The sequence below is a fragment of the Littorina saxatilis genome, linkage group LG2 (assembly GCF_037325665.1).
Source record: "Littorina saxatilis isolate snail1 linkage group LG2, US_GU_Lsax_2.0, whole genome shotgun sequence".
Lineage (NCBI taxonomy): Eukaryota > Metazoa > Mollusca > Gastropoda > Littorinimorpha > Littorinidae > Littorina > Littorina saxatilis.
This window is the reverse complement of record NC_090246.1, coordinates 12,599,520-12,621,063: the sequence shown is the minus strand read 5'-3', so window position 1 is coordinate 12,621,063 and position 21,544 is coordinate 12,599,520. Positions and strand designations below refer to the sequence as shown.

Sequence of the window (21,544 nt, the reverse complement as noted above, 5' to 3'; positions counted from 1 at the left end):
CTTTCTCAGGCCGACTACGGGTGATCGGAGCGGAAGAAATTGTTTTGTTTAATATATTTGGTATCCTGATATGCAGCTCTTTCCATATAAGCAATAAAAATGTTGCACTTTAGTAGGCCTTTAAGTCCAATCACCACCAAATTTTGTGTACTAATTCAACAAGAAGAGCAAACGCTCGATCGAGTCACTTTCGCAGTTCTGAATATTATATGAGGCATCAGATGGACAGGAAGAAATTGCTATTCACAACACAATGAGTCACGTTCACATAAAATTTGAGCCCGGTCACTTTTATAGTTTCCGAGAAAAGCCCAACGTTAAGTTGTGTGTTGCCGAACAGAAAAGGCTAGTTATCTCCCTTGTTTTTCTGATAACGTTCGTAAAAGGCTACAGATGTAAATACTTTGATGTAAAGAATAATCCTACAAAGTTTCAATCACATCCGATGAACTTTGTCAAAGATATAAAATGTCTAATTTTTCCTTTGACGCTGACCTGTGACCTTGAAAAAGGTCAAAGGTCAACGAAACCATCGTTAAAGTGTAGAGGTCATTGGAGGTCACGACTAAACAAAATATGAGCCCGATCGCTTTGATAGTTTCCGAGAAAAGTCCAACGTTAAGGTGGTGTCTACGGACGGCCGGCCGGACGGACGGCCGGCCGGACAGACTAACACTGACCGATTACATAGAGTCACTTTTTCTCAAGTGACTCAAAAACCGGGAAGCAATCACGAGTCGTGTACCCTCTATGGCTGGTACTGAAAAATGCGCTTCCCGTCCATGGGCGTGTCAGCGCTGGTACTGATTTATCAGTGTCCCGTCGCGAAAGTGTTAATGCGGAGGGAGTCTTAAAATGGAGGTAACTTTACACAGGTTATGAACAGACAATCTGAAAAAGAAAGGTCTTAAAAAGAAGGTTCCACTGTACTGTAGTTTCATCAACAACACTCTCAACTCCTCCTCTCACCTCAACTCCTCCTCTCACCTCAACTCCTCCTCTCACCTCAACTCATCCATGCTCTCACCTGCTACTCTCCTCCTCCGTCTCATCCTCCTCCTCATCCTCCTCTTCCTCCTCCTGGCTGGTCCTCCGGACAATGGTGGTTCTCTCCGGCGGCACCAGCATAGCAGCCACCAATACCGGCGGGGTGGACACCGTACCATCCAACAGTGACGCCGGCGGAGTAGCGGCAGGTTGCAAGGACTTGGGGGTGGGCCCAGACCAACTTCTTGTCCGGCCCCCTTCAGGGCTGTCGTCGGAAGAAGACCCGGGAGGCGGGACGGGGTTGCTGCGGCTGTGAGGTCGTCGGCCTTCCTGCGGTAGTCCTCCGGGTGTGAGCGCGTACTTGCTGGTGTGGTGGGGCCGGTGGGCGGAGGGGGAGGAGGAGGAGGGGATGGAGATGGGGGCGGACTGACGGCGGGGGTCTTTGCGGGACATGAGGGTGCTGGTCTCCTGGCTGGTGCGACGCGGGGAGAGGGAGTGGGACCGGGCCACCAGACCGTGCTGAGAGGCCTGTTGGTGACCTTGGTTCCCTAGACTCCCCACCTCGCGGGCCAGGCGTGACAGCCGCGCTCGCTCGAACGACAGACTCCTCAGCTGCTTCCCGCGCGTTGATAGATCTTCCAGCGGGATTTCCAGCCGACCCTCGGCGCTCTGCACGCCCCTGATCCCAGCCGGGCCGCCTTTCTGTGCACGCACAGCACCACCGGGTCTGCAACCGCTGCTGCTGTTACTCCCGTTAGCATTCTGACTGAGGGACTGCACGGCCATGGCAGATGTGGCCTCTTCGCCTATCTCCACTCCGTCCCTGGCCGGGCTGGGACTGGATCGAGCCACCATCCCTTGTCGTGTCTTGCTGCGCTGGGCCGCCTTGGCCTGCAGGTGGCGCTTCTGCTCCGCCGTCACCCGCCTAGCCCCGCGACCTTGACCCTGGCCTTGGGGCTGAGCGGTGGTGCCGGGGGAAGAAGTGACAGAGCTGGAGGCGGAGGTAGAGGCTGAGGAGGCTGGGTGCACTGGGTGACTGCGACCTGGGGACACACACACAACAACACCTTGATTCGTACAGTGTCGTTCAGAAAGGTCAGTTGTACCTAGATTGAAAATATGGACAGGTCCAAATCTCCTGGCACGGTCCACTTTGTAAAAAAATTCAAGGTCAGATGACCTATTACAGTGGAACCCCCCTATTAAGAGTCATAAGACCCCCCATTTAAGACGCCCTTCCTTTCAAGACCTGTTTCTGTTGATAACGTCTGTAAATTCAACCCTGTTTCAGGACCCCCTCCTTGTTTAGACCTGATTTTCTCACATGTTTGGAGGTCTTAACACTATGGGATGGTCCATCGACCAGGAGGATCATCAGATCAAAAATGTATGCATCAATGACCAGAGACTGACGCCTGGGAACTATTCTGTTCATACACCATGGTTCTGGTTGTAGGCACTTGCCACTCTCTAAATAAGTCTTGGATACTGTCTTGCTTATATACTGTGTGGTCAAAGTAATGAATAATCAAATAAATGTCATTGATTTTGTGACCATTGTGCTTTTACCTGATTTCCTCCCTGCACTATTAGACAGACATGACGAGCAACGGAATTCTGGGAAATCCTAGGTAATCAAGGCGTGTGTGTGCCGAGAGCAAGAAGGGGAGGCAAAAAAATGGGCTATGAGTACTAATCAAAAGGTGATAAGACATGTTTAGCTTCACACACACCTGGGAAGACGTCGTTAGCAATGAGTCCATGACATTTTCTTTGAATCTTTAATTTTGTTGTTTAGTGTACGTCACTTGCGCTCATCACTGGTTGGGCATGCACTTGGTACATACATATGACTCCAGATCTGTTATCCGAACAGAACGACTACGGAATCTTCAAGATAGGAGTGTCAAGGTAAACAGAAAATGTGAATTTAGGTTGGAAACGGGAAGGGGTAGCTTGGGAGTTGGTTTGGTGTGTGTGTGTGTGGGGAGGGGGGCTCTGCAATACAAAAAAAGGTGTGAATTACACCCGGAAACAGACAGCTTTGCACATGCCATGAGCTGTGCGAGACAATTAGTTTTGGACGGGACACCTGGGAACGGCAAGGGAGGGTGGTGGGGGAAGGGTGGAGGACGTTATGGGCTTTGAGCGATGTTGAGAAAGATAGCAGCATCTGGCGCCTCACAGTATTCTGCACTTAACTCTTGGGCATGTCAACACAAATTGTTTGCCTGTTATAACAGCTGCTAGGAGGTTTTAATTGTGTGCTTTTTGTTGTTGGAGGGGAGAGGAGGGGGGGTGGGGGGGGGTGGGGGGTTGAGGTGTCTCTGAGGACGAGATTCTGATGACACCATACCTCTTTCTCCACACACACACATATATCACACACACACACACACACACAAACCTTCACCTTATTCCATTTCGCAACCCCCCCCCCCCCTCTCATCACCACCCCCTCCAACTCCCACCCACCACCCCCCCCCCCCCCCCCCTACTAATCTTCCTTCATCCCCACCTGGAATGGAGCCACGAGGGTGAGCCCCCTCCACCTGCGTAATGTCCAACAATCGTTCGATCGTCTGCATTTTCTGCTGCCTGGCGCGGTGACGTCCCTTGATCAGCCGCTGCTTGGCCGCCATGCAGCGAATGTGATCGTCAAACACGAAGCGAGCCGACAGGATGGGCATGGAACGGGCGTGCATGGTCGACGACGGCTTGTGCACCACCACGTGAAGCAGACGGCTGTCGTCTTTGTCGCCTGACACTTCCACATCCTGAAAAGAAAAGAGAAATTGAACTTACAAAACTTCTCTGAAACGTCTGACAACAGTGAATACAAAGACATGCAACATTGGGGGTAGCTCAGGTTTAAGTGCACTTGACTTGTGATCCTGGGGTCAAGGGTTCGAACCCGGGCCGGGACGGACACAGGTCGACTTTATGTGCAGACTCAGCGACGATATCCATGTTCCGCCCTCGTGTTACCACAGTGGCACATAAAAGACCTCGGTCATTCTGCCATAAGTGCAGTCAGCTGTTTGCACCTAAACACGCACACACCTGGGTAGCGCTACTCTGTTGCTGCTAGCTTTCTACTGGGAGTATGCAATCTGAATTCCCAGTGATGGGACAATAAAGTCAAAAAGTAATGAACATTTCTTTCTTTCTTTCTTTCTTTATTTGGTGTTTAACGTCGTTTTCAACCACGAAGGTTATATCGCGACGAAGTAATGAAAATGAAGACCTTTAAAAATTCAAAAATGAACAGCAAAGAATCATGAGCTTGTGCTATGCCCCTTTAAAGTAACTAAAAACTGAATAAAAGTTCCACAAAAAACATGCACGACTGTAAATTGATGCCTGACAGTAACAAAGGTGTGAATTTCAATTTCAATTCGACAACAAATTCAAACTCCTGCTATTTCCTCCCTTCTTTACTGTCTGCTTTGAATCAGGTTTCCTTTCTTTGCAATTTTTGCGAACGAAAATAAAACAAACAAAAAACCCCCCAAGATTTAAATGCAAATACCACGTACAGTGAAACCCCCTTTTAATTAAGACTTTTAATAAGACTTCCCCCTTTTTAAAGACCCTGTTTTCTATAATTTTCTGTTCCTCATGTCTGTAAATTGACTCCAATTCTAAAACTCTCACCCATTTGAAAAATGATTTTTAATTTTTGGTCGACTCTTAAAAGTGGGGTTCCACTGTAAAATATAATAAAACAGATATCGAATTCCCGAGGAAAATGATAAGGAAAACACTAAACAACCGCGTTTGGGGTCAATCCCCCCAAAAGGGGGAGGGAATGGTAGGGCCCCGATTATCGCACCTGCAAAAATCCGACGAAGCGAACCACTCCCCAACCCAGGCGCTTGGCATCCGGCTCCACCAGAATCAGCTGCACAGGGTCAATGACAAGGAAGCGACGCTCCTGGCGACGGCTGAAAAGGAATTGACATATTTAATCATCATTTACAGTTGAATCTTGTTAACAAACGCTTGGTTAACATATTAAGCTAACACATGCAACTTTTGAGTGCCTGGCCAATTTCTTTCTATCTGACCCTATATATATATATATATAAAAAAAATCATTCAAAAAATCAGTTTTGAGCATATGATCTTAATCAACAGAATTACAATCACCTGCATGCACAATGTATCAGATTAATTACCATTTTTGCCCATTTCTTTGAAAATATTTGCTGGTGGTTTGCTGTTTGTTTTTTGGCAGTCTTTGACTGATTATACCATTTACCCCATTGGAATTCAACATTTCAGGAAGGACAAAATTATCAAAATGCTTCTCCTGGACTCTTTCAATTTCATTATTTCTGTTTGTCAATTACTAGCCTTTAGTTTGATGTTCAAAACAGTTGATCTACTCCCCTTCTCCCCCCAATCCCCTCCCCCTCCCCCTCCCCTTCCCCTAAGCCAAGTCAAACTCTGCCCCCTACCCTAGCTAAATTACATCAAATAAATAATCTTACAGAACAAAACAGACACACTAAGAAACACAGACAGACACACATCCACTCTGTCTGTCTGTCTGTCGGTCTCTCTCTCTCTCTCCTCCCCCCTCCCTGTTTCATATACACACACAAGTCTCACAAATGTCAACAATTCCATCCAAAATCTATCATTAATAATTCAAATTGTCCAATCATATTGCACTATAGTATGGCACAATTTGGCGCTTAACGGAAGATGAAACTGAAGATGGGCGGAAGGACGTAATTACAAAACCACAACCCAGCAAGTTCCAAGAAGACCTAGGTCCTCCATTTTCCAAGAACAGCAAGTGACAGTACAAAATGGGGTGACCCACATTGTTGTGAACAAGGTCAGGTTGTACACTACAGCTGTATGCAAACTGGTGTTTGAACACAATGTGGACACAAGATCCAGGCGTTTCTTACCTCTCACGTGTTACCACGGTGCATGCAATCAGATCGCTGTTGTCTGGAGACAGAAAAAGGGAGGAGAATGAGTACATGTTATTATACAAAAGGTACATGAACTCTGAATATAAGGAAGTGGACCCCCCCCCCCCCCTTTAAATTGGGGGGTCTTAAAATGGGGGCTCTGGTCTCTACTGTATAACTGACTCATGGGAAGAGTTGAGAAAACAACATTGTAGACCTGACCTTGAAGAAGATGAAAGCAAGGAGACAGACAGCCAAGGGGCAACATAAATAAACGATTTCTTGAAAAAAAGATTTGTTTGATGTTAATTAACTCGTCAAGTATCGTTCTAAACTATCAAAAATTCCCCCCAAAAGGGTTAAGATCACCTTATTTATTGAATGCTCTGTGTTTAGGTAATATTTTTCACAACAAATCAATTATACATTATGCAGACAGGTCTATGCGTATTCCAATAAATGCATATCTTAAATGTATTGTGTTGGTGACAAAGGAAGTTACCGACATTGTTGGTGTCAAATCCAAATACAAAGAACTTTTTTGGATTGAGATGTTTTTCTACACGATTAAAAGAAATGAAGACACAATTTCACTCGTGGTCGCTTTCATTCTTAAGCAAAATATTTTCCTTATTCCTGTATAAAAATGATATAATATACAATTTCATTTGAAGCAATTTTAGCAATCGGATCCACACAAAATGTCACACCTTTTCCTGTCAAACAATTATAGCCTCCAGTTTTCCTTCCTTTTAGAACATAAATTCTTCTGACGAGGAACAACATAACATTGCGCGGAGTGACAAAATTTATTCTGACATTTGGGGGGAAACAAAAGTCCGAGTTGATCTGAATACAGCTGCAAGTTAAATCAGGGCAAATGATGTAAAAGTGAATCAATTTCTAAATCACGGCAAAAGATTTTTGAATACAAGTTTTAGTTCAATTCAATGCATACAACTGAAAAAAGTGCACAAAAGCTAAATGACACAACGAAAGATTCAAAACAATATCTACGGAAAAATCATGGCAAAAGATTCAAAAATCGACTACCTAAGTCGCCATTTCAACTGTCCATTTCTCCCTGATGTGTGATTTAACATTCTGCCGAACGAACCATGGGTTAGGGTTAGGGTTAGGATTAGGGTTAGGATTAGGTTAAGGGTTAGGGTAAGGGTTAGGGTTAGGGTTAGGTTGTTCACGACCTGATTAATCTCCCCATGTTAGCGCATGCGCATTGACCGCAATGAGAAGGATTGTTCAGCAGAGGTTTCAGTTCGTGACACCGTCATTATTATCACAACCATGACAATAATGGTTCAACCTCATACACGATATCCTCTTACCAATTCTAAGAACTACTGGCAGTTCCCCAGCCAAAGGAGGACAAACAAGATTTCTAGACTTTTCCCAGGCTTCAAAACACAATGTTGTTTTGTTTTGGGTAACAGGGTCAAAACCGATCAACGAACAAGGTCAATTTGATTTTTTGGTTTAGGTATTTTGTTTAGTGCATTTGACAGTAAATCATAATTTCTTCTTTCTTTTTTTATACTCAGGGCTGCCTCTGTGATTTGTTTGTCCTTTATGTAGACTAGAAGTCCCCGTTATAACCTCGACCCACTTCCCAGATTTGAGTGCTGATGCAGATGACCTCTTTTGGCAGCCAATCAGAGTTTCTTTCTAAATTGCGCGGAAGTGGAAGAGACAACAATGAAACCCGTCGCGATATAACCTTCGTGGTTGAAAACGACGTTAAACACCAAATAAAGAAAGAAACAAGTCGCGTAAGGCGAAATTACTACATTTAGTCAAGCTGTAGAACTCACAGAATGAAACTGAACGCAATGCAACGCAGCAAGACCGTATACTCGTAGCATCGTCAGTCCACCCCTCATGGCAAAGGCAGTGAAATTGACAAGAAGGGCGGGGTAGTAGTTGCGCTGGGAAGGATAGCATGCTTTTCTGTACCTCTCTTCGTTTTAACTTTCTGAGCGTGGTTTTAATCCAAACATATCATATCTATATGTTTTTGGAATCAGGAACCGACAAGGAATAAGATGAAAGTGTTTTTAAATTGATTTCGAAAATTTAATTTTGATAATAATTTTTATATATTTAATTTTCAGAGCTTGTTTTTAATCCAAATATAACATATTTATATGTTTTTGGAATCAGCAAATGATGGAGAATAAGATGAACGTAAATTTGGATAGTTTTATAAAAAAAATTTTTTTTTACAATTTTCAGATTTTTAATGACCAAAGTCATTAATTAAATTTTAAGCCACCAAGCTGAAATGCAATACCGAAGTCCGGGCTTCGTCGAACATTACTTGACCAAAATTTCAACCAATTTGGTTAAAAAATGAGGGCGTGACAGTGCCGCCTCAACTTTCACGAAAAGCCGGATATGACGTCATCAGACATTTATCAAAAAAATGAAAAAAACGTATGGGGATATCATACCCAGGAACTCTCATGTCAAATTTCATAAAGATCGGTCCAGTAGTTTGGTCTGAATCGCTCTACACGCACGCACGCACACACACACACACACACACACACACACACACACATACACCACGACCCTGGTCTCGATTCCCCCCTCTATGTTAAAACATTTAGTCATAACTTGACTAAATGTAAAAAGAACAATGAACCCCTGCCCCCAGTTTTAGACTTGGAATTTCAGTACTTCATGAAACTGTTCACAGGACTTGTGCCATAGAAAAGTGCTTTGGAAGTATGATAAGAACTCGATTACCATCCCGGCACGCCCCCCCCCCCCCCCCCCCTCCTCTAAAGACCCAGCTTTCTCAGTCTTTCTGTTCCCATAAACCTTTGTAAAATTACCCCCCATTTTAAGACTTCTAAGACCTGATTTTATCAGGAAAGGGGGGGGGGGGGGTGCAAGGGGTCCACATTAAGAGTGAGACATGTCTGTTCTTCTGCAAATAAACACAGATATTAGAAACGTAACAATTATGCATTTTTACTGCATGGGAATTGGAGATAAATGCTAATTCCACCACTGGATGCTGAATGGGTACATTGTTGCTTAAAATAATTTTCAACAGCGTTCTTCCCTGGTGGTCTAATCTTGGGCACACAGAAAGCAAGCCTGTCTACTGCGAGCTGCCACATTCATTATGACCACCCCCCCCCCCCCCCCCCCCCCCCCCCCCGCCTGCCTGACTGTCTAAATGCATGCGTGCTTGCGTGCATTGTTTGTGTGCGCAATCCCTACATTATTTTTATCTTCTTCTTCTGCGTTCGTGGGCTGAAACTCCCACGTACACTCGTGTTTTTTGCACGTGTGGAATTTTACGTGTATAACCGTTTTTTACCCCGCCATTTAGGCAGCCATACGCCGTTTTCGGAGGAAGCATGCTGGGTATTTTCGTGTTTCTATAACCCACCGAACTCTGACATGGATTACAGGATCTTTTTCGTGCGCACTTGGTCTTGTGCTTGCGTGTACACACGGGTTATTTTTATCTATTCCTACGGTTCTTGCTGTAATTTATTGCCACAAATACTACAGTGGAACCCCCGGTTAAGACCCCCCATTTTAAGACTCCCTCGGTTTTAAGACCTGGACCTTGTTTTCTCAGATTTTCTGTTCAAAACCTCTGTAAATTTACTCCCATTTAAAGACTCCCTCGAAACAATATGTCAAGTTGAGAGGGTACAGATGTGTGTGTGTGTGTGGGTGGGTGTGTGTGTGGGAGGGGGGATAATCTGAGTGGGCATGGCAGGGCGTATACATGCGCAGTTAAAAGCTATTAGTGTATCAGTAACTTCAATTATTCATTCTGGTTTTCAGTGCAGTTCTTGGATTATATATATATATATATATATAACCCTGCTGTTAGCTGGCTGCAGTACACACACACACACACACACACACACACACAGACAGACAGACAGATACACACACACACACGCATGCATGCACACACACACACACACACACACACACAACCACACAACCACACACTGTTCACACACACACACACACACACACACACACACACACACACACACACACACAACCACACACTGTTCACACTGACACACACACACACACACACACACACACACACACACACACACACACACACACACACACACACACACACACACACACGCACACACACAAGGATGCACATGAGCGAACAAATGAAAAACAACACATCCTTTGAACAACATCCTTGTGAAACTATCAGCTTAGCCAGACATTTTCTGAGGAAATTGCATCCTTTTTTTCAAAATGAACAAAACAGGTTTTGCTGATGCAATTTATCTGAGTCATCACGTGATCAGCTAACAAACTAAAGCACTACAGTTCAATGCATCTTTCTCAGAAACACCTATTAATTTAAACTAGTGGATTGTTCGTTTTTTGGCCCAGAATCAGTTTTCATTAACATGCACTGAATAACAATTAAAAGTCAGTCAAATGTAAGACTCTCTCTCTTTTTTTTTTAATCCTTGTAAAATAAAGTTCAGTTCAGTTCAGTTCAGTTCAGTTCAGTTCATCTACTTTTTATATAAGGACAAATCTCATTTTCATAGAATTCTAACGATGACTTTTTAATCATTTTTTTTCATGCCAACAATTCTTGGAAAACAGCTGCACAATTGTTAACCAATGCAAACTGATCAAAATGCAACCGGTCTATCAATGTTTGAAAAAAGAACCAAAAACAAAAACAATAGAAATGGCACAAAGATAAAAGTAAGTGAAAATTTGAGTCATAGAATCAGAAAAAGAACATTTGTTGAAAAGAGAAGTTTAAAGGCATATGTACTCGATGACTATACACGCTAATTGCTTTACCAACAGCTGGAGACATGCTAAATTAAGTTCCCTGCAAAATATTGTGGTCTAGGACCCCTTCAATGTTGAGATATGTTAATTTTCATTTTGATCTGGATCGTCCTATTTATAGATTTGGCAACACATGTAACGTTGATGCAAGGGAGCTAACACCGCGGCTTTGTTGACATCCTCACTTTTTCAGAGGCTAGAACAAGCTGTAATGCATGTATTATGGTCCGCGCATGGTGACATATCGTCATTATATGGTCTTATGGTGCGTTTGACATCAATTATGGGCAAACTACACTTTGTAAACACGGGAGCGCGTACATATGCCTTTAATTATCCATTTCTTTTCAAAAAGTTAATTCAGTGAGAAGCTAACCACTCCCTACAAATATCAATCAATATCAATCAATATGAGGCTTATATCGCACGTATTCCGTGGGTACAGTTCTAAGCGCAGGGATTTTATTTATTTATTTTTTTTTGCCAAAACACCAATGCAGGACCCTACACCTTTTCGAAGAAACATTTGTTGGCGACGTAAAAATGCCGTTACTCTCTTTACTTCGTAGTTAAGCAGACCTCCAATTGTAGCAAACAACTTTTTTTCTCTCATTGTTTTCATTTTTTAGAATCAGATGAACAAATTGCCCTTGTTTTTCTATCTACAGGATGTGTTTTTAGATGTACAGGACGCGTATGCCTATCTTGGAAGACCTAAACATGCAAACACGCCTTTATTTTTTTAATCACCAGATGAATAAAACACACTGAGCTTTTTCAACTTTTCCTTGTCCTTTTTACAAGTTTTGACTAAATGTTCTAACATAGAGGGCATAGCGTTCTTTACTACTTGTTAAGATCGCCATGATAGAGGGGGAATCGAGACTAGGGTCATGGTGTATGTGTGTGTGTGTGTGTGTGTGTGTGTCTGTGCGTGTGTGTGTGTAGAGCGATTCAGACCAAACTACTGGACCGATCTTTATGAAATTTTACATGAGAGTTCCTGGGAATGATATCCCCGGAAGTTTTTTTTCTTTTTTTCGATAAATACCTTTGATGACGTCATATCCGGCTGTCACACCCTCATTTTTCAATCAAATTGATTGAAATTTTGGCCAAGCAATCTTCGACGAAGGCCGGACTTCGGTATTGCATTTCAGCTTGGTGGCTTAAAAATTAATTAATAACTTTGGTCATTAAAAATCTGAAAATTGTAAAAAAAAAAAAAAAATTTTTTATAAAACGATCCAAATTCACGTTCATCTTATTCTTCATCATTTTCTGATTCCAAAAACATATAAATATGTTATATTTGGATTAAAAACAAGCTCTGAAAATTAAAAATATAAAAATTATGATCAAAATTACATTTTTGAAATCAATTTAAAAACACTTTCATCTTATTCCTTGTCGGTTCATGATTCCAAAAACATATAGATATGATATGTTTGGATTAAAAACACGCTCAGAAAGTTAAAACGAAGATAGGTACAGAAAAGCGTGCTATCCTTCTCAGCGCAACTACTACCCCGCTGTTCTTGTCAATTTCACTGCCTTTGCCACGAGCAGTGGACTTACGATGCTACGAGTATACGGTCTTGCTGAAAAATTGCATTGCGTTCAGTTTCATTCTGTGAGTTCGACAGCTTGACTAAATGTTGTATTTTCGCCTTACGCGACTTGTTACAGTATCAGATGAACAAATCTCCTCAGAGCTTTTCCAAGAACAGGACGTGATATCAGATTTTCTAGACGCATTTATCAGAACATGCAATCGCGCCCAACCCGACATGTCACCGGTGACGTAGAAAGGGAAGCTACTCACTGAGATCCAAGACGTCATTGACCTTGATGCAGTTCTCTTCCTTTGTCAAGGGGAGCTGTGTTTCCGTTTCGTGCAGCAAGCTGATGGAAAGTTCGCGTACCAAGAAAAACACGCGGATGGCCTGCAGACAGATTGACGACACACACATTTCCTCAGCCTGAACGCAAAATTGAGCTATCATTGTAATGATCTGACACAGAAATATTTATCCTATCAACTAATTACAAACACTGTGATATTGAATCAGTAGTTTTGTAAGCCTTTTGGAAAGGCAAAACCACACACACACACACACACACACACACACTCTCTCTCTCTCTCTCTCTTTCTCTAAAATACACAGCCTACCTTTCTAGCGCGTTCTACCTCCCCACAAGGCAGACGCTTGATGAAATCAATCCCGGTGAGGGGGGTGCCAGTTGGGGGCAGCAAAATGGATGCATCTTGCATCAAGTATTCAACATTCAGAGGGCGGTTCTAAACGAAAACAACATAATGAATAAATAAGTCATTACATACAAAAATATTAAAAAAAAGGTAAATCAATAAACAGAAGTAAAAAGAAGTAATGCGGTGAAGTACACGGACATGTTTCTACCTTTTTTTCATCATGCCTGTCTATAAAGAGTTAAAAAGAGTCACGGCTAAGAGTCATTGTGTACATGTTCATTTCTTTAAAAAAAGCTGAATTTAATTGTGACTTTTAAAAACACATCAGAATAACAGATCTCCCAGTTTATTTTTGCTGTCAACATGCTGTTTGCTAAACCAGACAAGTTAATAACACACTTCATTAAAAAAAAATGTTCACTTCTTTCATTACTAAAGCCTGCCTTATTTATGACAGCAAAAACAGCAAAATTCAAAGGAAAACATGTCTATTTCAAAGCGACCACAACTCTTTACACTGTGATTTGCACTCATCATCTATCAGTGCATACATAATATAAGCATGTTTGAATTGATCACCATTCTTACAAGAAAATGCAATAACCTTTGTCCACATTCTGAAGATACCATGATAATGTTTGTCTTGGTAATGTGATAGTACAAGGGAGATAATTTAAAGAATGAGTCTAAACATGAGTTCTGTATTTCTGATCAATATTTGATTTGTTCGCGCTGCTGTTTACTTCTGGTGAGAACATTAGTATTATTGTTCTCTTCTTCTAGTTCTTCTCTCCAGCAATCTCTTGTTCCATATCCAATCATTATTTTCTGCCATGACTACAGGACTTCTGTCATCTGTGATAATACTAATAATACGAGAATTTATAACGCGCACATATCTCACCACAAAGCGACTCAAGGCGCACTCATACTGATCAATATTTTGTGCGCACTGTGATGCAAAATACAATGTAAAATAATGGTATACATGCACATTACATTAAATAATTGATTTAAACTAGTTCATAAATGCAGGTACATTACCTTCATTTCTCTGTGTTCATCCTCGAACATGTCCAGGAATATCTCTTCACTCTGTAAAGAAAAAAAGGTGGCTACAATCAGTCATTTTCCCTAAACATGTATTTCCAATTTTCTTTCTAAAACCAGACAAGACATTTTCTTCAATATCACCTGAACTGTTACCACTCCCAAGCACAATTTAAATGTTAAGCTTCCATTCGAAAGCATGGCATCTCAATCCCATTTCTGTTTTCAACACTTTCTACCACACCTATGTTGACCAAGTTATTTTTAACCGACACCAGCTGTGCTGCAGCAGGTCACTCAGAATTGTAGTAACTGTGTAGAAACTGTGTATCAACACGCTGGAATGCAGGCGTTAGATGGACGTTACAGGAAGCGACTGAAGCTAACAGTCTGAGAGGATATATCCGTACCTGGTCAGAAAGAGCCATATGAGTGGGTACGGATATATCCGTACCTGGGAAACAATGAGTTAAAGTACAATGTAGATTGCACTCAGGGAGTTTCAAACATTCCTTTTCCTTTCCTTGCTCTTCCCTGTTGCATGTATTTAATATGTTCTAAGAATTACAGGGGAGAAAAGAACAAAAGTTACCAGAAAGTCCCATCAATTGCAGTGACTTGAGACAGTTCTATGCAATCAATGTCATCTCTGATACCCTCACAAATGAAGCAACAGACGATGTTTGGAGAAGCAATAGACGATGTTTGGAGAAGCAATAGACGATGTTTGGAGAAGCAATAGACGATGTTTGGAGAAACAATAGACGATGTTTGGAGAAGCAATAGACGATGTTTGGAGAAGCAATAGACGATGTTTGGAGATAACTCTGTCGGGTTGTATGGGTTAAAGAGTGAATACTCTTGCTTTTCTTTCTTTCTTTCTTTATTTGGTGTTTAACGTCGTTTTCAACCGTTCAAGGTTATATCGCGACGTACTCTTGCTTTTAGCGAGTCAAACTTTCCTACATGACATTATAGGCCAGTCACTAGCGAGGGGTGTGTCTGAAACACATGGACAAGGAGCATGTGTAGAAAGCTTGCCTCACTGAAAGCAAGAGTATTCACTCTTTCACAACACATAAAAACCAGTTATTTCCAGAATACAGCAGTATGTTTCGCTGACCTTGTAGAAGTCTCTGAGTTCCCTTGTTTTTTAAAAGAAAAGGTACCCTTTGCAGCCCATAAAAACTTATTTCTGAACATCGTCTGTTAACATCAGTATGTTTCACTTCTTCTTCTTCTTCGTGTTCATGGGCTGAAACTACCACGTCCACTCATGTTTTTTGCATGAGTGGGTTTTTAAGTGTATGACCGTTTTTACCCCGCCATTTAGGCAGCCATACGCCGCTTTCGGGGGAAGCATGCTGGGTATGTTCATGTTTTGATAACCCACCGAACTCTGACATGGATCACAGGATCTTTTCTGTGCGCACTTAGTCTTGTGCTTGCGTGTACACATGAAGGGGGATGAGGCACTAGCAGGTCTGCACATAAGTTGACCTGGGAGATCGGAAAATCTCCACTCTTAACCCACCAGGCACAGCCGGGATTCGAACTCGCGGCCTGCCGCATGGGAGGCGGCGTCTTATCCACTAGTAGTATCTGTCACTGACCTTGTAGAAGTTCCTGAGTCGCTGCGTGCTGCACTCGCGACCGTTCTCGATGCAGGCCAGGTGTCGGTCCTGAAGGTAGGAGCGGTCATCCTTGTTGACCAGTTGTTTTAGCAGCTTGATGCTCAGCTCCAGTGTGGCCAGGCGCACCTTGCTACCTGTGGTCACAATAATCCGGACTGAACCAAGGCAGATTAGCCAAGAGAGAGAGAGAGAGAGAGAGAGAGAGAGAGAGAGAGAGAGAGAGAGAGAGAGAGAGAGAGAGAGAGAGAGAGAGAGAGAGAGAGAGAGAGAGAGAGAGAGAGAGAGAAACACCTCTACTAAATCGAGTACTACAAATGAAGTGGATACGATGTCAATCATGATGAGGCGTGTGTGTGTGTGAGGGTGGGTGCGTGTGAAAGTGGGAACATTGCCATTAGGCCTAAAAAAAAAATAGGTGTGGTTACGGTAACCCGACCTACCCTAATTTTAGGGGCCGATCCTATAACTTTTTATTACATTTGTAAAAAAAAAAATAAATAAAAAAAAAAAACGAGTGCAAAAAACGCAATGAAAGCGAAAGCGCCCGAGTCGCACACTTATTTCCCTGTCAAGTAGGTTTAATTTGTACACATTAGAAAAAAAAGTTTAAAAAAAAAAAAGTGATTGCCTACCTACCTACCCTATTTTTTTTGGCTATGTTACCGTAACCACACCTATTTTTTTTTTGGGGCCATTAGTGGGAGGACAGAACACTAGCAAAGTATCTGAGCAGACAGCATCATAAGGGAACTCTTCAAATCACCACCAATCACAATTAATGTCCTACTCAGCATTCAAACTACAACTTGATCTACTTATGTTTTGTCCTATGGCTTTCCTTATGTGAGCCTGAAGCTGACTTCACGAAGTCTTTTTACCAAAAATTCCACGACAAAGCTTTGTGCATCTACCTTTGTAAAGTCAGGGGTGGGACTCTCTTGTGATGAAAAAAGAGGAAATCCCTTTTTTCTGGGGCGTTTTGTTTTTTGAATGGTACATTAAAATCTGTGCAATCTGGTGCATTCTGAAAGTAAAATTATACCTGTTTGGATCAGGTAAAAAAGACATTCTCCTCACTCCCCCCTAAAACAAAATACACACAAAAACAACCACACAACCCAACCAAACAAAAAACACACTTTCACACAACAATGATAGCATTGTAATGGTGCATATTTACGTAATGAACCATGTATCCATAATCCAATACTGGAAATAGTATGACGCGGAAAAATAGATTACTCCAGCGGAATTCGTAAGTTGTGTCCACGGAAATCCGCGGATTCGCGGAAAAGTCCCACCCCTGAAAGTAGACTTCGCAAAGTCGAATTCGCCCAATTATTATCAGGCTTCAACGTGGGGATTTCTGTCAATATAAACATTCACAATGTGCCATTTAAAAAAAAAAAAAAAAAGTTCTCTATTTGCAGCAAACCGTGTCATCAATGAAAGCTGCTCTTGGACGCCAACTTCTAAAACGTCACGACCAGTTGCCAGTCTATAATGTTTCGTCTTCCTTGTAGAGAATGAGAACAACTTCACTCTTTGCTTTCTCACTGTAACTGAACTATGGGACGAACAGTAAGTGTGTATATATTATAGACATACCTGACTGACACGCTTGCTCAATGATGCGGATCAGACGCTCGACAAGCAGGATGTTGTAGTTTTCTTTGTTCTGAAAATAAAAGCACTTTTCTTCACCAACACACATGTATGCAGGACTGCCAGGCTCTTGCAGATTTCCACACCACACAACATGAACAGAACAAGCAGACCGATTGTTACATTAGCCCTTTTACCCCCCACGGCACAGAAAGTAACTCCGTAAATTTCAAACTTGAAACTTGCAAGTTTTCCAAAATCACAAATGCTGAAACATCTGAGGAAGCCAGTGGAAATGGAAACGGATACAGAGTTTAACCTGGGAGAAAAAGGCAATGGGACTTTTGTCCCCCTCTACCAAATTCTGATGGGACATGGTCGAAGGCAAGTAGCGCTTTGACCAAAGATGCAGAATGGTGCAATATGATGCCATCTGAGAATTATATTGTGTTATCTCTGTATGTGCGTGTGTGTGTAATCCAATGTAAAATGTACATTTGGTGGCGCAGTGGTACGTTATCTCAATGCGCCCTTTGACGCACTGAAGGGAATTGTGATGGGACATTTTCAGATTTTATGCGCCAATGGCGCAGGGCGCACTAGTAAATGAAACCCTGCAGATACGTGTCGTCGGTATCATATTGTGTGTAGGGGGAGTTACAGGGATCTGCATTTGGGAGCTCGAACTGGCAGTATTGGATGCTCTGGTTAGTCAACAAAAGGTACAGAAAAGATTATATCTCTGAGACAAAGAATGACCACATACCCTAGATCGTTCGGTGGGCATCAGGACTCCATCCATCAAGTTCTGAGAAATTCCTGCACAGACACACACAGAGAAGAGCAGTTACTACCTGAATGTCAATACTTATGAAGAAGATAAAACTCACTTTTGTTGAAATCAAGATACATTCAAACCTGCCCAGGCCACCACCTCTTGGTAAGGCCAAAAAAAAAAAAGTCTGTTTCTGGTAACATGGCTAAAAAAAAATAGGGTAGGTAGGTAGGGATTTTTAATTTTAATTTTTTTTAATTTTTTTTTTACCCCAAATGTAGACCAATAAAACTAACTTTAAAAATCGCGCAAAGAGACTGGATTCACTATTCATAGAGACAAGACACTCAACACATTTACAAATCGTCAGCAGACTTTCGTTTTCACACGTTTTTGTTGTTCATTTTCTCACCTTGTCCTTTACCACCAAAAAAAAAAAAAAAAAAAAAAATATTTTGAGTTTGGAAAAAAAAAGTTTAGGGTCGGCGCCGAAATTTAGGGTCGGTCGGGTGACCAGAAACAGACAATTTTTTTGGGGGGGGCCTAACGACCAACTTCCCACAACGACCACCCCAAAGGATCACCCATATTTTCTTTCCAATATAACTCACCTTTCTATAGCGACCACCTGTCTGCAACGACCACTTTTGCTCTGTGAGTCCCTTGGGTGGTCGTTATTGACAGGTTGAACTGTATAACGTTCAATGAAATAAGTAAACTACTGCTTGCTGAAGGTAAAGAAATGTGTTCTTTCCAGAAACCCAAACCAAATGAGACCAAACAGCGGAGCCTGCATCTTGCATGCGAGATTCACCGACAATTTTTAGATAAGTTAATTCAGACCTGTTTACCCTAAACCCGAGGCAAGAGTACTTTCCCAAAAAGTTGAGTGTATTTTTCAAAAAGTTGGTGTACTTTGCAAGCAAAGCCATATGGGCTAGGGAAAATGTACGCGTGGGTGCAAACGTGTTTGTGTAAGAATAGCATGTCTTGTGAACACCTTCAGAATTTAACTCCTTCCAATACAACAGGAATAAAACAATTTTATTTACCTGTCAGTTTATAGCATTATCATAATAACCAGTGTCTTCCAAACAGATTGATAATGAAAAGATGAAGTTCGTGAAATAACATCTGCGGTTGACAGTGGCAAGTTCATTTTTACAATCATCTCAGAAAACATTGCTTCAGTGCGGACTACAGCCTTTTCTTCTGGCAGGATTTGCTTTGCGGGAATGAACTTCATAATTCCTTGGCAGCAACCTTGTCCAGGTAAGTTTTGGAACTGCAGTGTAGTTCGATGTCATATTTCCCAGCATGGGCAACGGAGAAATCTGATTTACAATACTTGCAGTGTGCATGACTTTTTCCCATAGTAGACTCCACAATTCCTGGCTCTTTCTTATATATTTCTCCAAGAAAATCTACTGCTTCTTCTGTTTAGACTTGGTACAGTCATCCAAAACTTGCACATTTTTCCGCTTCATTTTGCCACAATTGTCCAGACGATCGCACGTGCCAACAACTGAACAAGGTTTCCACAGCTGAAGACTCGCTGTCATGGTTATCTCCCTTCGACCGAAACCGGTATCAGTTGTACCATTCCGTAATCAGCACACCAACAACGGAAAACGTATTCTAGACTTTTTCTTAGGCATATTTTGTACGTGTGTCGCGTATTTGCATACCGATAATAATTTGGCGTACAAAATACGCCCAAATCGTACTGGTAAACAGGTCTGTTAATTATGTCGTACCATAAGTGTTTGTCTGTCTGTCTGCTTCAAAGACCAGTGGGGCGACGTACTGTAAATGTAACGTCTTGTTTTGTCAACAATTAAACGTTCTAATAACCTACCATTCTTGTCTTTTGACTCTGAATTTTGGAACATTAGCAGTCTGTTTTTGGATTTCAAACAGCGGAGCATTTTACCTTCATTCTGTCCCATGGCGTACAGCAGACACAGGGCAAAGAGGGCGGAGTAGTCGTTCTCCGTGCACTCCAAGGCGGTGAACAGCGTCTCTAGGTACGGCCTGTCAACAAAACACAACACAATTAACGCATAATACAAGATTCCTTGAAGTAAAATAAAGGGCTAACAGTGCCTAAGCAACAAACCTCTCCTTGTTGCAGAAAAAAATAACAGCAGCAAAGTGCACACAGGTAAGTTTACAATTAGAAAACAAGAAACAAAGAATGAAACAACAAAAGAAAGAGAGACAGAAAGGAAAAAGGCATCTTCACACAAATTACTGATCTTCTCTGTCCTAGATTGTTTCTTTTTCCTGCATGCCTGTATTGGTGTTTCCTTCTTCTTCTTCTTCTTTGTTCATGGGCTTAGACTCCCACGTTCACTCATGTTTTTAGCACGAGTGGATTTTCACGTGTATGACCGTTTTTACCCTGCCATTCAAGCAGCATACGCCGATGAGACTTTTGCTGTGAATTTGGGATCTTAATCATGCGCATGCGTGCACACGGGGGTGTTGGGCACCGAGGAGAGTGCACAAAGTTGACTTTAGGAAATAAATTCCTCACTAACGTGGGGTCGAACCCATGCCAATAGCAACAACTGGTTTCAAGCCAAGCCGCGACCAACTGAGCTATCTCGCCGCCCTATAATGCATACATACTAATGCATACAAATGCATATAAAGAAAATCTGAAATGTCTGACCTGTTTTCCAGCGTGAAAGGCTGCAGCCTGTCGGGCATGCCGGAGGGGATGGCCATACGGTGAGACATGCCGATCAGTTTCTCCTCGTCCGTGGAGTTCTGGGTGGGGCTGGACAGCTCTGTGTCGCCCGAGCAAACTTCACTGCTGGGGCTCAGGGCGCCCTCTGTGCACATCAAACAATTAAGAGTTGAATTAAGAATTGAACTAAGAATCACAATAAAGAGAGAACTTGGTCACCTTTTGAAAATATTTTTTTAAATCTCAATAATAAACATTTCCTCTCTCCCGCTTTAATTTTTTTTCCATATCTTATGTATCACAGTGTTATCTCTTTCTCTTTTGTCACTTTTGATTCCACAAGAATGTCAACACGTTTTTCATTTATTGACAACCTGACTGACTGACTTACAGACAGAAAGACTGTTTAACTGCATCTATAGTATTACTACACATGTTTTCTTAAGTTCTTCCTGACTGCTTCCAACCAGTCCTTACCTGTAGAAGGGGAGGAAACTCCTTCCCCAGGATCGTACGCTGCCCCTTCCTCTGCCCCTCCCACCGCCCCCTCGTCCTGCCCCACCGTGGTCTGACCGTAGCGTCGCTTGGGACGATTGTTCTCCAGCGTCTTCTCCAGGGGTTCAGCCGGTGCACGGAACTCACGGATTCCCTGAAATTCATAGGTACACAAGTCTGGTTAGAATCACTACTGAACACCTTCGAAGTGACTCGGCAGCACTGCAATGTCATCTTCAGAGGGTACCCCACCACAGCGACCTGACATCCCTACCTGGAGCGTCTGTAAAATTGGTAAGTCTGGCAGCAAAACGAAATTCA

General features: G+C 42.3%; 1 protein-coding gene across 2 annotated transcripts in view; it reads right to left on the bottom strand.

Annotated features, from left to right (window-relative positions):
- LOC138958206 (protein CLEC16A-like) overlaps nt 1-21,544 on the bottom strand; it is a 42,667-nt gene that overhangs the window by 4,674 nt on the left and 16,449 nt on the right. For both annotated transcript variants that reach the window (XM_070329297.1, XM_070329298.1), the window contains 13 exons: nt 21,206-21,377; nt 20,711-20,873; nt 19,967-20,067; nt 18,025-18,077; nt 17,262-17,331; nt 15,633-15,787; nt 14,014-14,064; nt 12,928-13,056; nt 12,580-12,700; nt 5,913-5,955; nt 4,823-4,934; nt 3,506-3,764; nt 1,028-2,030 (listed from right to left, as the gene is read on the bottom strand). In XM_070329297.1, coding sequence (XP_070185398.1) covers nt 1,028-2,030; nt 3,506-3,764; nt 4,823-4,934; nt 5,913-5,955; nt 12,580-12,700; nt 12,928-13,056; nt 14,014-14,064; nt 15,633-15,787; nt 17,262-17,331; nt 18,025-18,077; nt 19,967-20,067; nt 20,711-20,873; nt 21,206-21,377 — 2,432 coding nt within the window. The remainder of the gene's footprint in view (nt 1-1,027; nt 2,031-3,505; nt 3,765-4,822; nt 4,935-5,912; nt 5,956-12,579; nt 12,701-12,927; nt 13,057-14,013; nt 14,065-15,632; nt 15,788-17,261; nt 17,332-18,024; nt 18,078-19,966; nt 20,068-20,710; nt 20,874-21,205; nt 21,378-21,544) is intronic.